Below are 18,025 nucleotides of genomic sequence, written 5' to 3'. Positions count from 1 at the left end.
GAGTGCTTTTAATCCTCAATATCCGGATTGGGAAAGAAAGCTCCGTGGTAGAGAACCTCTGATAGGCTACACCTGGTCATGTGACACGCTTGCCTTAAAGGAGAAGCCCCTAATTTCTCTCAACTTCTGTCCGTCCTGGATTTTTTCTCCCTCCTCTGCCTTTTTCGATCTACCCCCCCCCCCCCCAAGAAAAGAAAGAGTCTCCCTGCTTGGCTCCTCTTCCCCCCCCCTTCAAGAAAAGAAAGAAAGAGGCTTGGCTCCCCCCCCCTTCTGAACTAGACTTTCCTGTTTCAATGGGGGGGGGGGAAGACCTGAGTTCAAAATCTGAATTCAACAGGATTGACAATGGAATAAAGAAAGTAAGTGCAGACTCTGCCCTAGATTCTTCTTTCAGGGAAACATTTAATTGATAGTGGGATTTGTTTGAAGAAAAAGAAACTGAAGACGTTTTCGTTTGTCCCTTCTGTTCAGTTCAGTAAATCTATTGACAAACAATTCTACAAATATACAATTTACAAAAACTTATACTAAAGGGGAGATTTTACGTGAGTACATAAGCAAAAAAAAATCACTATTCAATTTAGACTGAGATGAAAATAAAATGATTAATAACATCTATCAAATTATACGATAGATCAGGCTTTCTCAACCAGGGTTTCCTGATGGCCCTGGAAGGGTGGAAGTTGCAACCAGGAATGCAATGGGCACTAGGATCCAGGAGACACCGGCAGGCACAGATCTCTCTTTCTCTCCATCGCAGCAGGAGCCATAGGCGGTAATCAGGGCTGTTTGTACCAGGGAATAAGGGCTTGTTTGGGCAGCTCTCTCTGTCTCTTTCTCTCTCTCCATCACAGCAGGACACATAGCAGGTAATCAGGGCTGGTTTGCGGTTTGACAGGGTTCTCTGTCTCTGTCTCTGTGTCCCTCTCTCAGGTGTCTGAAAGCAAAGTGGCTAGCGTCCAGGGAGGGAGGGCAGGAGCTGTAGGTGCAACTCGGACAGCCAGGACAAGCTCCACCCCCAGGGCTGTTTCACAAATATTAAGAAGAGGAACAATGAATAAGGATGGAATATATATAAAATGTTAAACATATATTTGGTGATATGACCATATATGATCATGTCAACCTGCCCTCTCCCTCCCAAAACGGCCAAGGTTGGGCCTGGAGGGGGGTGGGGAGGGGAGAGGCCCCAGGTGGGCGTGCCCACGGCTCTGCTTCCCAACCATATTCTGCACAATTGCATCACTTCTGAGGTTTCTTGAAGCTTGAATAATGTTTCTCAACAGTAAAAACTTTGAGAAAGGCTGTAATAGAGGAAAACATCTTCTAGGTTGTTACATAGTGATGAAAATGTAAAGCGAAACCTCTTCAATACAGCAAAAACTCCCCCCACACAATATAAACTCACCAGAAATAGCTGCATGTTACAGTCAAACATGTAAAAGGTGGTTGAAAAATACCCATTAAAGCAGTGGTCCCCAACCTTTTTTAGGCTGGGGACCGGCAGGGCAAATGCCCTGCCCGCGCATCGTGCCCGCGCGCCATGCACGACCGAAATCGCGCATGCGTGGCACTTTCGCGCATGCGCGAAAGTGACTCGCATTCACGATTTCGGCCGCACATGTGCGCGTGTGCGCGTGTGCGCATGTGCGCGTGTGCGCATGTGCGCATGTGCAGCCCGGGCGCATGTGCAGCCCGGGCGCGCATGCGCAATGCGTGGGCGCAGCCCTGATTCCCTCTCCCCCCCTCCCGCAGTATGAAGCTTCCCGGGCCGCAAGCTTGCGGCCTGGTAAGTTTTTTACTGCGGGGGGGGCGGGGAGAGGGAACCGCGGCCTGCAGGTTGGGGACCACTGCATTAAAGTGAAAAATACCCATTAACGTCTATCAAGGGCACATGGGTTCAACTGCACCAAAATATTTGAGTGAACCTCCCCATATTTCTTACCTCAGTAACTTCCTTTATGTGCTCACTCTGTGCAGGGAAACAAGAACTACAATTTAAGAAAAATGAATAATTGAACCGGCTGTTGAAATGAGTTCATAAACTGCAGCTGTTCCTGCTTAGAAAGAGCAATCAGATCTACAAAGCCATACCCTGAATCTGCTACTATCAAAGGCCGGAGGCGTGTTCACAAACCACAAATGCTTAAAGGGGATGTGAACAATTAGCCAGGTATGTGGGTCCTCATTCAGTTTGTGTGAAAAATCACAAAAAGAACAAGTCAAATCCAGAGACCAGATTGTAAACCACGTCTTCTTCTGTTAGTAAAAATCCAGAGAACAGTCCCCCAGGAGAAAATGCGGCATTTTTCTGTGCAATCTGGAGGGGAGCTGTAATTCCAGGGGATCCCCTGATCTCACCTGGAGGCCGGCATTCCAAGGAGGGTGGGGTAGAGTTTCTAGTTCCAGGGATCCCAGTAGGTTACAATGCCATATTTTCAGCTTGGTGTAGTGGTTAGGAGTGTGGACTTCTAATCTGGTGAGCCGGGTTTGAATCTGCGCTCCCCCACATGCAGCCAGCTGGGTGACCTTGGGCTCCCCACAGCACTGATAAAACTGTTCTGACTGAGCAGGAATATCAGAGCTCTCTCAGCTCTCTAGAGAAAAGCGGCATATAAGAACTAACTCTTCTTCTTCTTCAGTAATCTCAGGGCTCCCTCAGCCTCACCCACCTCACAGGGTGTCTGTTTTGGGGAAAGGATAGGGAAGGCGACTGTAAGCCACTTTGAGCCTCCTTCGGGTAGAGAAAAGCGGCATATAAGAACCAACTCTTCTTCTTCTTCAGTAATCTCAGGGCTCCCTCAGCCTCCCTTCCCTCACAGGGTGTCTGTTGTGGGGAGAGGAAAGGGAAGGCGAATGGAAGCCCCTTTGAGCCTCCTTCGGATAGAGAAAAGCGGCATATAAGAACCAACTCTTCTTCTTCTTCCACCTGTCAAAGTGGGCATTTTCTCCAGGGGAACCGATCCCTGTACTCTGTAGATTTGCTGTGCTCTTAGGAAAGATTTCCCATCTATCCATAAAAAAAGACTTTGTGCAATCAAAGGAAAGTCCAAATTTAAAATGGAAGCAACATGAAGGAAAATGTTTTCTGTAAATAGGGTTGGGAGGTCCTTCCTGGCCACTGACGGGGAATGGGAAATAAGGCTGCCCAATCCAGGTTGGCAGATTCCTGGAGATTTGGGAGTGAGGCCTAAGGAGGACGAGGATCTCAGTGGAGTACAATACCACAGTCAATCCCCCCTCCCTCCCCAAGTAGTCCTTTGTTCCCGGGGAACGGATCTCTGTAGTCTGGAGATGAGCTGTAATTCCGGGGGATCCCCAGGTCCCACCTGGAGGGTAACGATCCCATTCATTTCGGGCCAGCAGAAAAATTCTGGCACTCTTTGGAACAAGACCTCCTTGGCGATATGAACCTAGTCTTGGCAAGGAAGAAAACGCCACACTCAGGAATCAAGTGGGTGAAGAGGAACAGGCTTCGGTTGAGGAATCTGAAGGCCAGAGTCACTCTGAAGGGAACAGACTCCAGGACCGAGGAGAGCAAAAGATGCCAGTTGTGAGGTTTGGTTCAAGACAAAGACAGCTGCTGCTCCTTAACCTGCTTGCTGAAGTCCAGTTGGAGGATCAGAGCTAAAACCAAGAAGAAGGAAGATGGTGGGACACTTCGGTCAAGTTATATGTCATAAGAACACGAGGACATCAGAAGGGTCAAACCAGAGGTCCATCCAGTCCAGCCTCCTGTCCCACATGGTGGCCAAGCAGTTCCTCTGGAGGGACAGCCACAGGGCAGAGAGGCTGAGGCCGTCTCCTAAGAAGAACCTAAGAAGAGCCCTGCTGGGTCAGGCCAGTGGTCCACCTAGTCCAGCATCCCATCTAGCACAGTGGCCAGCCAGTTCTGTTGGAGGGCCAACAACAGGGCAGAGAGGCCATCCTTCCCCTGAGGTTTCCTTCTAGCACTGATATCCAGTGGCTCTCTGTCATTATGTCCTACTGAAGACCCTCTTCTCCCCCAAACCTGAGCTTTCTCAGGCTGTCCCCACGGAATGCAACTCAGCAGCCGGTCCTCAGAACCAACACAGCGGAGTCCCAGGGAGAAGGACCAAAGAAGACATCAATCTTAACTGAAGGCACTTCACAGGACCAAGCACGAGCAGCAGGAACACACAGAACCAGGGAACTGGCAAAGACTGGGTACACAGGGAGAAGGGGTGGAGGTGGTTCCCAGGGATGCAACAGTTCAATCAACAAAGGTGCAAAACTTGGAGAGTAGCCGTCTGCTCCGTGCCTTTAGCAGCTTGTCTTGATGTTTGCACCTCAGAACAAGGCCACTCAGTTCACATTTCACAATTACAATTTACATTTCACAAGACCTAGCCAGAACAGCGGGTGAATGGGAAAACACAGAGGAAACCAGAGGGGAGGGATTGAGTGGAAGAGCCCAAATCCAGCCCTGGAGAATCCCAGGAAGGATTGTCATGTCACATGACACTTGCCCATCTTTATGGGGGACCCTCCAGGGCAGTGGTCCCCAACCATTCTGAGGCTGGGGACCGGCAGAGCAACTGCCCCGCCCGCGCATTGCGCATGCGCGGCCAGGCCGTGCACCGTGCATGCGCCACGCGTGGCCAAAATCGCGCATGCACGGCACTTTCAGGCATGCGTGCATGCGCAAAAAGTGCCGAGGATGCATGATTTCGGCCGCGCATGCGCAGTGCGCGGCGTGGCCCTGATTCCCTCTCCCCGCCCTCCCGCAGTAAGAAGCTTCCCGGGCCGCAAGCTTGCGGCCTGGGAAGTTTTTTACTGCGGGGGGGGGCAGGGAGAGGGAGCCGCAGCCCGGCGCCATGGCCTTTGCGGCCCGGCACCGGGCCGCGGCCCGCAGGTTGGGGACCACTGCTCCAGGGATCCCGTAATCATGGCAGCTGAGGACGAGGCTTGTTGGGATAAGCCTCATGAAACCTGCAAAACAGTCTGGGAGCGGACCTCTGTGTCCACCCATTCATTAGCAGAGTCAGGAAACCCCTTCCGAGCAGCCAAGGGTTGCGAACGCCCTCTATGCACCCTTGGGTCCAGCGCATCGGAGAGTCCGTCGTGAGTCTCCACCCCCATCATGACAGGCAGAGCATTGGGGTGCCACTTATTTGGGGCTGAGGCCTCCTTCAGGAGGCTGATGTGAGACACGGGGTGGACTTTGCAGGAAGAAGACGTCCGCCACCTCATCGATCCTCTCCGGGATTTTAAAGGGGCCCCACAAAACGTGAGCTTCATTTTTGGCAGGGCGGCTCGTTCTTGAGATACTTGGTAGAAATGAAAACCATGTCCCCTACCTTGAACCCAGGACCTGGGAACTGGTTCAGCTCTGCCCATTTCTTGTAGTCATCTTTAGCCTTATTATTATTATTGTTGTTGTTGTTGTTAGATTTATTAGATTTATTATTAGATTTATTACCTGCCACTCCCAGACAAACTGGCTCGTAGCAGGTGACATACAAAGTGCAAACAGTACAATCCCTAATTAAGGTAAAGGTAAAGGTATCCCCTGTGCAAGCACCGAGTCATGTCTGACCCTCGGGGTGACGCCCTCTAGCGTTTTCATGGCAGACTCAATACGGGGTGGTTTGCCAGCGCCTTCCCCAGTCATTACCGTTTACCCCCCAGCAAGGAAGCTGGGTACTCATTTTACCCACCTCGGAAGGATGGAAGGCTGAGTCAACCTTGAGCCGGCTGCTGGGATCGAACTCCCAGCCTCATGGGCAAAGCTTTCCGGGGGCTGCCTTACCACTCTGCGCCACAAGAGGCTCACCCCCATTAAAAACCCATTAAATTAGAGAAAGATATAAAACCAAATGGCGGAAAAAAACACACATTATCTAAGAGCCCCTACTGACAGCCAGGTGACTGGAGAGGGGTGTGACACCTAACCACGCCAAAAGACCAGCGTGGGAGCATATCTTCCAGGGGGGAGTCCCCCCAACTGATCTTCTACTAGGATTTGCCCTGACCTCAACCATAGACCTGGCGGAAGAGCTCCGTTTTGCAGGCCCTGCAGAAAGCTGAAAGCTTTCTCAGGGCCTGCAGCTTCTCCGGGAGCTCCTTCCACCAGGTAGGGGCCAGGACCGAAAAGGCCCTGGCCCTGGTCAAGGCCAGACGTACCTCTTTCAGGCTGGGAATAATCAATAAGTTGGAACCTGCAGAGCGCAAGGCCCTGCAGGGGCCGGAGGGTGACTTCCAAGATTCTACGTGACAAGCGGTCCCTCAGATACATGGGTCCCAGACCGCAAAGGGACTTGCGCGAGTCATGGGAGATTCCATCACCCCATCCCATGACTTGCACACCCTCACTGCCCACTCCTCCACGCCAGGGGGAACACCGCCAGGGCCCGCTGGCAGGGCCTCCAGTGCAGGAAAGGGCCACGAGGCATATCCATAGATGACTTTGAAAGGGGAAGATTCCGGTGCACTGATGGGGGACATTGTTGTATTCTGCTGTGGGGAGCACCGATGCCCAGTCATTCTGCTGTTGGTTAATGAAGCAACAAGCTGTTCTAGGCACTGTTTGACATGCTCTGTCTAACTATTAGTGGTGGGGTGATGGGCAGAGAGAAGCACTTGATCCCCCCCCCCCCCGCCAGCTTGAGAAGGGCACCGCAAAATTTGACAGTAAGCTGGGCTTTGTGGCTGGAGTGGAGGCAGAGAATGAGCTGCACAAACAACTCTTCCAGGCACAGGTGAGCAGGAAGGGAAGCACAAGGCATGAAATGAGCTTGTTTAGAGAACAGATCTACCACCACCCAAATTGTTGTTTTACCACTGCTGAGCATGAGATTTAGTTAGTTAGTTATACTTATAGTCCGCCTTTTTCCTTGGTGGAACTCAAGGCAGATTACATGAAAGCCCATCAAATCCCTGATCTTTTAAACCATACACTGGGCTTTTTTGCCTCCCCCTTCCCATGTTTTTTTAGGAGATCAGCCAGGGGCAGGGCAACCTGGGAGATGTGGGGTTGGAAATTGCGGTGGAAGTTTGCAAAACCAAGGAAGAACTGGAGCTGCCTGCAAGTGCAAGGTGAGACCCAGTCCAGGACATCCTGTACCTTGGCAGGGTCCATCAGGATGCCTTCTGAGGACACCCGATGCCTCAAGAGGTCTAGGCTCTCCTTGTGAAATTCACACTTGGTGAGTTTAGCATAGAGTTTGTTGTCTAAGAGGTGTTGGAGGACCTCCCACACAAGGGGCACATGCTCCTCCAGCATGCTCATCAAGTTAAACAACAACACCCCTGTAGAGTAGGTCATAAAAAACCTCATTGATTACATTCATCAAAATACCAGGCATGCCACTCAAGCCAAATGGCATAATGAGGTGTTCAGACTTCCCCATGGAGCATTAAAGGTTGTTTCCCCTTCATCCCTAGGGGCAATTCTCATCATGAAATAGACCTCCCCCAGGTCAGGATTGAGAAATACTTTTCTCCCCCAACTGTTCCAACAAGTCCTTGATAAGGGGGATGGGATATATGGCATTGATTACCCTGTAGTCCATGCAGAGGGTCCCATCCTCCTTGGTGAAGAGGACCGGAGTGGCCATAGAGGACGTAGCCAGGTGAATGAAATTGTGAGCAAGATTTTTGTCTCTGACTTTTCTAAAAGCTTGCTCGCTAAACAGTGGAGCCTCCATGTCCAGAAACAGTGCACCTTTGGCGCCAGTTAACACCCAGTTCCTTTACTTTGGAAGTGCAACATTACTTTGCTAGCGGAAGACTGACTTGGTCTTATCCTGAAAGGTAACCCATGGTAACCTACTGGGCTACATAATTTATATTATTATATGCTTTCTGGCCATAGGATAAATAAATAACTAAATTCCCTTGGTGAATCTTTGCTTCCCTCTAGTGGACAGTTCGTGCCATGCTCTTATCTATCATCAGTTTTAGTACAGGAACAAACTGCACAATATTGTAGAGTTGCCAGCTCTGGGTTGGGAAACCCCTGGAGATTTAGGGTTGGAGGCAGGAGTGGGTGGGAGTGGAGCATAATGCCATGGAGTCCCTCCTCCAAAGCAGCCATTTTCTCTGGGGGTACCGACCTCTTTGGAGATATAATTCCAGGAGATTCCCAGGTCCCACCTGGAGGTTGGCATCCCTGTATTATGGCCGATGCCATTTTTACAATGGAGCAGGGCCTCTGGCTATCTGATGGTACACCTGTCCCACAGAGGCCAGCCTTCAAAGCTCAGGAGAAGGACAATCCAGCATGTACCTGTAGCTTCTGCATGAAGAGTCCTTCCGTCCACACTCTTCACAGGACCCGAGAGGAATGCCTTTCTCCCCTCTACCCTGTCCACTTTGCTGTCGACGAGGACCACAGAGCCCAGCCGGATGGGGCTGCAAACAGAAGAAGTTGGGGCATCAGTACAATCTGGTGGGCCTCCCTGCTACTCAAAGCCCACCGTGCCTTCCCCACCTGGTTTTGAAGAAGTCAGCTGGGGCCTGCAGGGGCCAGCCTCCAAGCTGTGAATTCAGAGATATTCCATGCAGTGGAGAAAGTTGGGGATTCCCTGACACCATGACAACTGTCATTTCTGCAATAGAAGGGCAGTCAAATACTCCCACAGGTCAGAAAAGACAGCGAATCTCAATAAGGCAGCCCTTCTGCTGCATCAGACCTCCAGTCCTATTGAGGTCTGTATTGTCTACTCCAGGCTGTCTCAACCAGGTTTTCCTGAAACCCTGGGGTTTCTTGATGGCCATGGAAAGGTTTCCTGAATGGGTGTTACATTTTAATATATATATTTTTAATTATTAAATATTTACTGGGTGATATGAAGAAGAAGAAGAGTTGGTTCTTATATGCCGCTTTTCCCTACCCGAAGGAGGCTCAAAGCGGTTTACAGTCGCCTTCACTTTCCTCTCCCCACAACAGACACCCTGTGAGGTGGGTGATGCTGAGAGAGCCCTGATAGTACTGCCCGGTCAGAACAGTTTTATCAGTGCCATGGTGAGCCCAAGGTCACCCAGCTGGTTGCATGTGGGGGAGCGCAGAATCGAACCTGGCATGCCAGATTAGAAGTCCGCATTCCTAACCACTACACCAAACTGGCTCTCATTTGACCATTTATATGACCTTATGACCATATGACCATATGATCATTTGACCATATGACCATTTATGGTGATGTTGGCCTGCCTCTCCCTCCCAAAATGGCCACTGATGGGGCTGGAGGTGGTGGGAAGGGAAGGGACCCCAGGTGGGCATGGCCACAGCCCTGTTTCCCAACCATATTCTGCCTGATCACGCCATTTCTGGGGTTTCTTGAAGCCTGGAGAATGTCTCAGGGGTTTCTCATAGGTAAGAGCTGCCAGCAGCAATCTGGAGTTCTGGCCTCACTGGTGGACCTTCTGATGGTCCCTGGGTTTGAACTGGACGGGCCATTGGCCTGATCCAAGATGACTTCTTATGTTCTCATGCCCTGACCTAGATAACTTAGGCAAACCCAACCTCATTAGATTTGGGAAGCTACGTAGGGCTGACTATGGCTAGTATTTGGAGGGCAGACCTCCCAAGGACTTGGGTGATGGTTCCTCCAAGGAAGACTAGGGTTCATGACAGAGTCAAGCCATGCCAAGCCAGCTCTGCACATCCCTTGCCTGGCTTCCAGACAACCAGGGACCTTCTGCATGCCAAGCAGATTCTCCAGTTCCAGGTCCCTCCCTTGTCCCACTTACCTCTTATAATTTATGCTCAGGTTAGCCGTTAGGATGGCACTGGTGGCAAAGAGGGCACACAGCGACAATGTCGCGTCGAGAATGGTGGCGATAGACCCACCGTGCACAAACCTGGAAAGCAAACGCCAAACAACTAAGTGGAGAGGAAAACGGTGGTTTTCTGACCTAAAGGCAGAACAAGGCCTGTAAAACAGAGCTCTTCCACTAGGCGTTTGGCTGAGGCCAGGATGCCAGGAATATCCAAGAACACCCCCCCCCCCCTGATGAAAACACTCCCTCCTGTACCATCTAGTTCTAGCAACCCATGGGGGAGCAATGTGGGTAAGATGGAATCTTAGAATCATAGAGTTGGAAGGGACCTCCAGGGTCATCTAGTCCAACCCCCCGCAATATGCAGGACACTCACAACCCTCTCGCTCACCCACTGTCACCTGCCACACCCTTGAGCCTTCACAGAATCAGCCTCTCCGTCAGATGGCTCTCCAGCCTCTGCTTAAAAATCCCCAAAGATGGAGAACACACCACCTCTCGAGGAAGCCTGTTCCATTGAGGAACCGCTCTGACTCTCAGGAACTTCTTCCGGAGGTTGAGATGGAATTTAGAATCATAGAATCATACAGTTGGAAGGGACCTCCTGGGTCATCTAGTCCAACCCCCTGCACTATGCAGGACACTCACAACCCTATCGCTCATCCACTGTATCGCTACTTCCACTGTAGGAAGTATAGGGCGCTGATTTTTAGAGAATTTATAGAGTTGTTTTAACTACATTGGTTTTATTTAATGTATAGCACTGCGAGATGGCTGGGCCAAGAAGGGTGGTGGTGCTATAAAACCAATTATAGACTCCTGTAATTCGCTCTATGCTGGCCTACCCTTGCCTTTGACCCGGATATTACAACTGGTACAGAATACGGCTGTACAGGCCCTCATTAGATCATCGTGGAGGAACCATGTCCAGCTATTGCTGAGGCAACTGCACTGGTTGCCAGCCTGTTTCCGGATCAAGCTCAAGGTTTTGGTTCTGACCTTTAAGGCCATACACGGCTTGGGTCCTACTTAATGTGGGACCGTTTACCTCCTTATGCCCTCTGCAGGGCAATTTGCTCTGCAGGCATGAATTTGCTGATGGGCCCGATGGCCCAGGAAGGACGCGTGGCCTCAACCAGGGCCAGGGCCTTTTCAGTCCTGGCCCCTACCTGGTGGAATGAGCTCCCGGGAGAGCTGCTGGAACTCTCTGGGTTCCGCAGGGCCTGCAAGACAGAGCTCTTCCGCCAGGCATTTGCCTGAAGCCGGGCGTGATGCGTACTGGGGAATAAGATCAGCCCCCCCCCCTTCCCGGATTACAGGCTTAGGTATGTGACCAGCCTGGACCCACTGATTGATCCACCCCTTGGTTTCCTTGTGTTTTATTCATCTCCAGTTTCTTCCAGCCCATATTGGTTCAACTACATTAAATCTTGGAAGGAGTTTAATATTTATCCGCCATTTGGATATCTTTTTAAAATCTCTCTTGGGGATTATTGTTGTAATGTTAAGATGTTTTAAATCAGGGGTAGTCAACCTGTGGTCCGCCAGATGTCCATGGACTACAATTCCCATGAGCCCCTGCCAGCATTTGCTGGCAGGGGCTCATGGGAATTGTAGTCCATGGACATCTGGAGGACCACAGGTTGACTACCCCTGTTTTGAATGACTGCGGTATATAAATCCAGTTATAAGCGGTATATAAATCCAGTTATAAATGAATAAATAAATTATACGCCTCTCATTCCACAATGCCATGATTCACAAAGCCTTACCCAGGAGGCCCTTCCAGGTAGGGGCCCAGCTGGAAAATGCCCACCATCCTTTTCTGCGACGGGTTGAAAAACATCACGTATTCAAAACCAAGACCTTCACTGTCGATGATTCTGCAGAAGTACCGGGTGTCTCTTTCCTTGTACCGATCCTCCATTTTATGCTTCATGTATTCTGGGGAAGGGGTGGGGGAAGAAGCAATGGAGCAGTTAATGGCAGAGGCCTAATAATGTTAAGAACGTGCCTAAGAAACTAGATATTTCCTGGTCACTAGACTTTAGCCTCTTGTGGCGCAGGGTGGTAAGGCAGCCGACATGCTGTCTGAAGCTCTGACCAGGAGGCTGGGAGTTCGATCCCAGCAGCCGGCTCAAGGTTGACTCACCCATCCATCCTTCCAAGGTCGGTAAAATGAGTACCCAGCTTGCTGGGGGGTAAACGGTAATGACTGAGGAAGGCACCGTATTGAGTCTGCCATGAAAACGCTAGAGGGCGTCACCCCAAGGGTCAGACATGACTCGGTGCTTGCAAAGGGGATACCTTTACCTTTAGACTTTAGCACCCTTTGGAGGAGTTCCAGACCAATTAGGGCAGGCTTTTTCAACCATGGTTTTGTGAACTCCTGGGGGGGTGGGGATTTGATGACCCCGGAAGGGTTTCCCAAATGGGTGGAGTCAATTAATTTCTAATACATATATATTTAATTTGTTAAACATTTTTGGGGCGATGGGACCACCGATGGTCATGTCAACCTTTTCTCCCCTTCCCAAATGGCCAATGATGGGCCTGGAGGGGGTAGGAAGGGGAGGGCCCTGCGTGGGTGTATACACAGCTATGCTTCCCAACCGTTTCTGCACGATCATGCCCCTTCTGGGGTTTCTTGAAGCCTGAAGAATGTTTTAGGGCTTTACAATGGTTAAAAAAAAAAGTTGAGAAAGGCTGGTTTAGGGCTTTGAGGGTTAGAACCGAAACCTTGAGCTTGATTTGTTCCCCAATCTGGCGAGAATGCAACTCGGCAAACAACAGTTGTGTGCGGAATCTCCCTGTAAGGACCCGTGCAGAGTTAATTCTGCACCAGTTGGAGTAAGTTCGACCAGCTGGACCAGTTGGATCAAGTTACAATAATCCAGTCTGCAGGTGACCATTGTGGCTAGGTCAGGTGTCAACAGATTGGATGCTATCGATCACATGGGCACCTATGAAGAGCGTTTTTGCTCGACATTACGTGAGGATCCTGGATCAGACCATTAAGACGAATGCGATATCTTTCACTCAGACCGAACGAATCAAACCAGAGGTCCTTGCCTGGAGCGCTGTCCTCCACACGACGGTGCGAAGGGATCCTTCTCCACGTCCCACCTTCAGACATCGCCGTGAACTTGTGGAACTGATCCATCATGTCTGCACTCCAGGAGGGATTCGGAAGGGCGTAATCCCTCGGCTCTGAGGACGGAAGAGGCCTGACCTGAAGGTAGAGGTAGATATGCATTAGGGTTGGATCAGACCAACGTTGACCTCCTTCATGGGCAAGAAAACAGAAATTGCAACATTTCATTTCCTTTCACATGCATGTTCTTCTATTCCTAGCCTGTAAATCAAGGGAGGATGGGGACATAAGAATGAGCTTCAATTTAACACCATGGACCAGAAGTTCTTATGTCCTCACAGCTTCCCGCCACATGTGCTCTCTACGAAGATGAAGAAGAGCGGTTTTTGTGCTGTGCTTTTCTGTATCTTAAGGAGTCTCAAAGTGGCTGACAGTCACCTTCCCTTCCCCTTCACACAGCTTTCCCCCCACAATATCCAGAAGTAGATACAACCCTCGATATTTGAAAGAATCGCCATCAGTAAGTGTGCAGATTTCTGCTTTTTGCAAATTAACTTCCTTCCCTGTGCCTTGTAGCAAAGCAGACTTCCCCGATTGGCCAGGGCGTCAGTTCAAAGACTTCCTGGTTCCCAGTTACAAGGCTTGTCTTAAAGTGACTGCGCTCCAGAAGCCATAACTTCTCTCAGCAGACATTTGCCTCTTGGATTCATCCCCCCTTCCTCTGCTGTCTCCAATCCTCTCCCCCCTTCCTCTTCGTTCAAGAAAAGAAAGAGGCTCCTGCTGCACTTGGCTCCCTTCCCCTCTCTGAGCTTCCCCAATCAAGTGCAGAACATTTTCTGTTTCAATGGGGGGGGAGGGAATAGAGGAAGACCCGAGTTCAAATCGTTCTGAATCCAGCAGGATCCACAATGGAAAGAAAACAAATTAAGTGCGCAATCAACCCAGGTCTAGATAGATTCATGGGGGAAATGATTACCCCTATGAGGTCACTCAGTATTAACCTTCTGCAGGAGATGGCCCCTATGCTGTTGGTCCGCTTAGAGAAAATCCCTTGTTTTATGCTCTCTACAATGACTGTAATTTCCTTGAGGGCTTGGAACGGGATCTTCATCATTCGTAGGTGCTAGTCACCTTGGGTCCATGTTTTATGGGCTGATCTTACTTGGTTACGAGATAACCTTCCAGAGCTCCCTGTTCTTGTACGTTGGCACGTGGTCCTATCAGGTTTTCTGCCCCGAGCCATTTCTACGAGCCTTATCTGTCTGGGAGCAGTGGGTATCATCCTGGTTTGCAGAAAAGTGACATTTGCTCTCTCTCTCTGTCTCTCTCTGTCTCTCTCTCTCTCTCTCTCTCTCTCTCTCTCTCTCTCTCTCTCTCTCTCTGCCATATGCCATATGCAGAGATGTTGATGACACCATTCTATCTGTTATCAGACTTAACAAAGTAGTTTCTTACCACAAAGCAAGGCCTAATATTATATTTTTAGAAGAAGAGTTGGGTTTTATACCCCGCTTTTCACTACCCAAAGGAATCTCAAAGCAGCTTACAATCGCCTTCCCTTTCCTCTCCCCAGAACAGGCACCCTGTGAGATAGGTGGGACTGAGAGAGCTCTGACAGGACCGCTCTGTGAGAATAGCACGATCAGGGCTGTGACTAGGCCAAGGCCACCCAGCTGGCTGCATGTGGAGGAGGAGCAGGGAATCAAACCCGTATCGCCAGGTTAGAAGCCACCTCTCTTGACCCCTGGACCAAACTAGATCTTAGACTGTACAAGCGCATTTAAATTTATTTGGACGTTGAGGAAGAGCCCTTTAGGGGTCTAAATGTGTCTGGTTTTGGTTCCTTATCTGCTCCACGTGTTATTGCTCATTCTGTAATTGCTGCACTACCCAGTAGATAGAACTGAGATTTTATCAGATAGATGCAAGTGGGTAGCCGTGTTGGTCAAGTCAAGTCTTTATTATTACGGTACTAGACCAGTAGTCAAATTACAAGGTACATAAAAACATCTGGCATTAACAAGACAAAAGAATCATTGATAACTTAAATATTAGAAAAGATAAAAAACATTCCAGCTATAAGAATCATTCTGGTTTTAAAACTCACAAGCATAATCTCAAGCAATTGAGACTATCTCTACCTAAGTTGCTCCAAATCCACCCAGCTCTTCCTTGTTATGATTGCTCTCCAAGCAAATCTGGCCACAACAGAAGTTATTTCTGTGCTTTTGTCTGACAACATGTCTGTGATCGCCTCTGAGTTGGGCTTATTCTGTAGGGAAGGTATAAGTTCTCCCCTGAATTGATCGTAGAGCCTGCATTGGAGCAATACATGTTCAGATGTCTCAATCCTCCCATCCTGGCAGATGCATAAACGATCACAGATGGGTATTTTTTTGAATAAGCCTTCCCTAAAAGCGGATGGGAACAAGTTATATCGTAAGAGAGTAAATGATCTCCTATGTTCTGGGAAAACAAGATTAGCTAAATAAGGTAGTGGCCTCAAATTATTAAGTGGAGGCATTGGAAAAAGTGGATTTTTTACTCGATTGAAATCCTGTTGGCCTCAAGCAGCACAACAAAACAAAATCAGAGTCCAGTGGCACCTTTAAGACCAACAAAGATTGCACTCGAAATCCCACACCTTGAACAAATCTTTGTTGGTCTTAAACGTGCCACTGGACTCCGATTTTGTTTTGTTGAGATTTCGGGTCTCCTGAAACACGAATGGACTTTCTTGCTTTCGTTAGCAAAGGCTCGTGTGGAGTTTACTCAACTGGTTTTACTCAATTCCCCGTCACAATTTAGAAGTGGAATGATTAGGTTATGACCCCAGGACAAAGGTTATGCATTTATTGTCTAGGCGCAGGGGTAGTCAAAATGCAGCCCTCCAGATGTCCATGGACTACAATTCCCAGGAGCCCCCTGCCAGCATTCGCTGGCAGGGGGCTCATGGGAATTGTAGTCCATGGACATCTGGAGGGCCACAGTTTGACTATCCCGGAAGCAATTCTACGGCCCGCTGTGCTTTCAGGGCTTGGAAGTAACTTCCTGCTCTTTTAGAGTGCTTGCCCACAGATTAAAAAAAAAACTGGGTTTCTAATACCCACCTGTACAGTCTCCCCAAAGGAGCCCTCAAGCAGCTTATAAATACCTTCCTCTCCCCACGACAGACACCCTGTGAGGCAGGTGGAGCTGAGAGAGCTCTTTGAGAACTGCTCCACAAGAGCTGTGAGGACTAAGAGGGCTGGTATACAAATCCCACCCCCCAAATAAATAAATAAACATGGTCACCCAGTTGACTGCATGTGGAGGAATGGGGATTCGAACCCGGTACTCCAGATTAGAAGCTGCCTCCATTATTACATTTTGCAGCTGCAGGACATGCTCAATGTTCAACGCATGTGTCATTTTCTCCTTGTTGCTGTTTGCCAAAATCCTTACCACTTTGTAAGGTGGCTGCTTAAAGCCACGGAGTGCATTCAAAGCAGAAGAAAAACCAAAATTGAACTGGCCGCGTTCCAATTCACAGGCTCCTGAGAACCGAATTGCAGTTCTCTGAAACTAGGGGTGCCAATCTCCAGGTGGGATCTGGGGACCTAACAGAATTCCAAGGCTACGGAGAACAAAGAATCATAGAGTAGAAAGGGACCTCCTGGGTCATCTAGCCCAACCCCCTGCACTATGCAGGACACTCACATCCCAATCGCTCATCCACTGTATCCTGCCACCCCCTTGAACCTTCACAGAATCAGCCTCTCCGTCAGATGGCTCTCCAGCCTCTGTTTAGAAATCTCCAAAGATGGAGAACCCACCACCACCCGAGGAAGCCTGTTCCACTGAGAAACCGCTCTGACTGTCAGGAACTTCTTCCGGAGGTTGAGATGGAATTTCTTTTGCATTAATTCCATCCCACTGGTTCTGGTCCATCCCTCTGGGGCAAGAGAGAACAACTCTGCTCCATCCTCCACATGGCAGCCTTTTAAATACTTGAAAATGGTTCTCAGATCCCCTCTCAGTCGTCTCCTCTCCAGGCTAAACAGACCAAGCTCCCCCAACCTTTCCTCCTACGTCTTGGTCTCCAAAGTTCCCCTGAAGAAAAGGGCTGCCTTGAAGGGTAGACTCTGTACCATTAGACTCCCTGTCCTCCCCAGACCCTCTCCTTCATTCACCAGGAGTTCTCAACTTGGATCTGGCCATCCTGCACCCCCGTCCCCCAGGAATGCCAGCCTCCAGATTACACAGATCAGTTACCTTGGAGAAAAGAGATGCTTTGGAGAGGGGACTCTGTGGCCTTGCATCCCACTGAGGCCCCCAGGCTCCCCCCCAAATCTCCAGGCATTTCCAGCCTGAATTTAGCAACCCTGCCCCCATGCCCCTACGGAAGCCAACCTCCAGGTGTGACCTGGGGAACCCCTGAAAATACAGCTCCCCTCCAGACGGCAGAGCTCAGTTCCCCTGGAGAAAAGGGCTGCGTTGGTGGGTAGACTTCTGTCGCCTTGTACCCCACTGAGGACCCGATCCTTCCCGTCCTCCATCCCCAAATCTCCACGCTTTTCTCAACCTGGATCTGGCAACCCAATCCGGAACCTTCTATCGTTACCAGAATGTCAGTCTAACCAACCTGGCAGTATCTTTGGGGGCGTACAAAAAAAATAAATATTTCTCCCAACGGAGAAGATGGGATTGACAGTCCCTCGTAAAAGCAAGAGCGCTCCTCGCCTGTCTGATTCCGGCCTACGCCTGTACTCACCGTGGCACCGGGGAAGGACACGTCGGTGGGATGGGGCAAGACCCCTTGGGAGGCGGCCGCCCGGGAGCCCCATCTAGAGGCCCCCCAGCCCTCGAGAAGCTTTGCCAGGCAGCTATAGCTCCTCAGCATGGTCCTTGGGCTTCTGCACTTGTGGCTCAGGGCGAGGGAATGAGGAGAGGAGGAGACGTTGATCCCACAAAATGAGGCCTGGTGGGTTCCCCAGGGGACTTGGGTGCCAGCGGGCTCCTCCCAGAGACCGCAAGATTGACACCGTGGCAGGGAATCTTAGAATTGCAGAGTGGGAAGGGGCCATGCAGGCCATCTAGTCCCACCCCCTGCTCAATGCGGGATCAGTCTCCAGCCTCCAGGAGAAGGATCTGTCCAGCCGCTGCTTGAAGACGGCCAGTGAGGGGGAGCTCTCCACCGCCTTA

At 50.1% G+C, this 18,025-nt stretch overlaps 1 protein-coding gene across 1 annotated transcript; it reads right to left on the bottom strand.

The window, feature by feature from the left end:
• Positions 1-382: 382 nt before the first annotated feature.
• Positions 383-18,025, bottom strand: LOC143829546 (acyl-coenzyme A thioesterase THEM4-like). The gene is made up of 6 exons (XM_077320657.1): positions 17,595-18,025; positions 12,820-12,979; positions 11,520-11,691; positions 9,718-9,828; positions 8,252-8,376; positions 383-3,627 (listed from the first exon to the last, which is right to left on the bottom strand). Exons 1-6 carry the CDS (start codon positions 17,721-17,723, stop codon positions 3,566-3,568), a joined length of 759 nt encoding a protein of 252 aa, XP_077176772.1. The 5' UTR covers positions 17,724-18,025; the 3' UTR covers positions 383-3,565.

Source organism: Paroedura picta, chromosome 1 (assembly GCF_049243985.1).
Source record: "Paroedura picta isolate Pp20150507F chromosome 1, Ppicta_v3.0, whole genome shotgun sequence".
NCBI classification, from domain to species: Eukaryota; Metazoa; Chordata; class Lepidosauria; order Squamata; family Gekkonidae; genus Paroedura; species Paroedura picta.
This window is presented reverse-complemented; position numbering and strand designations above follow the sequence as displayed.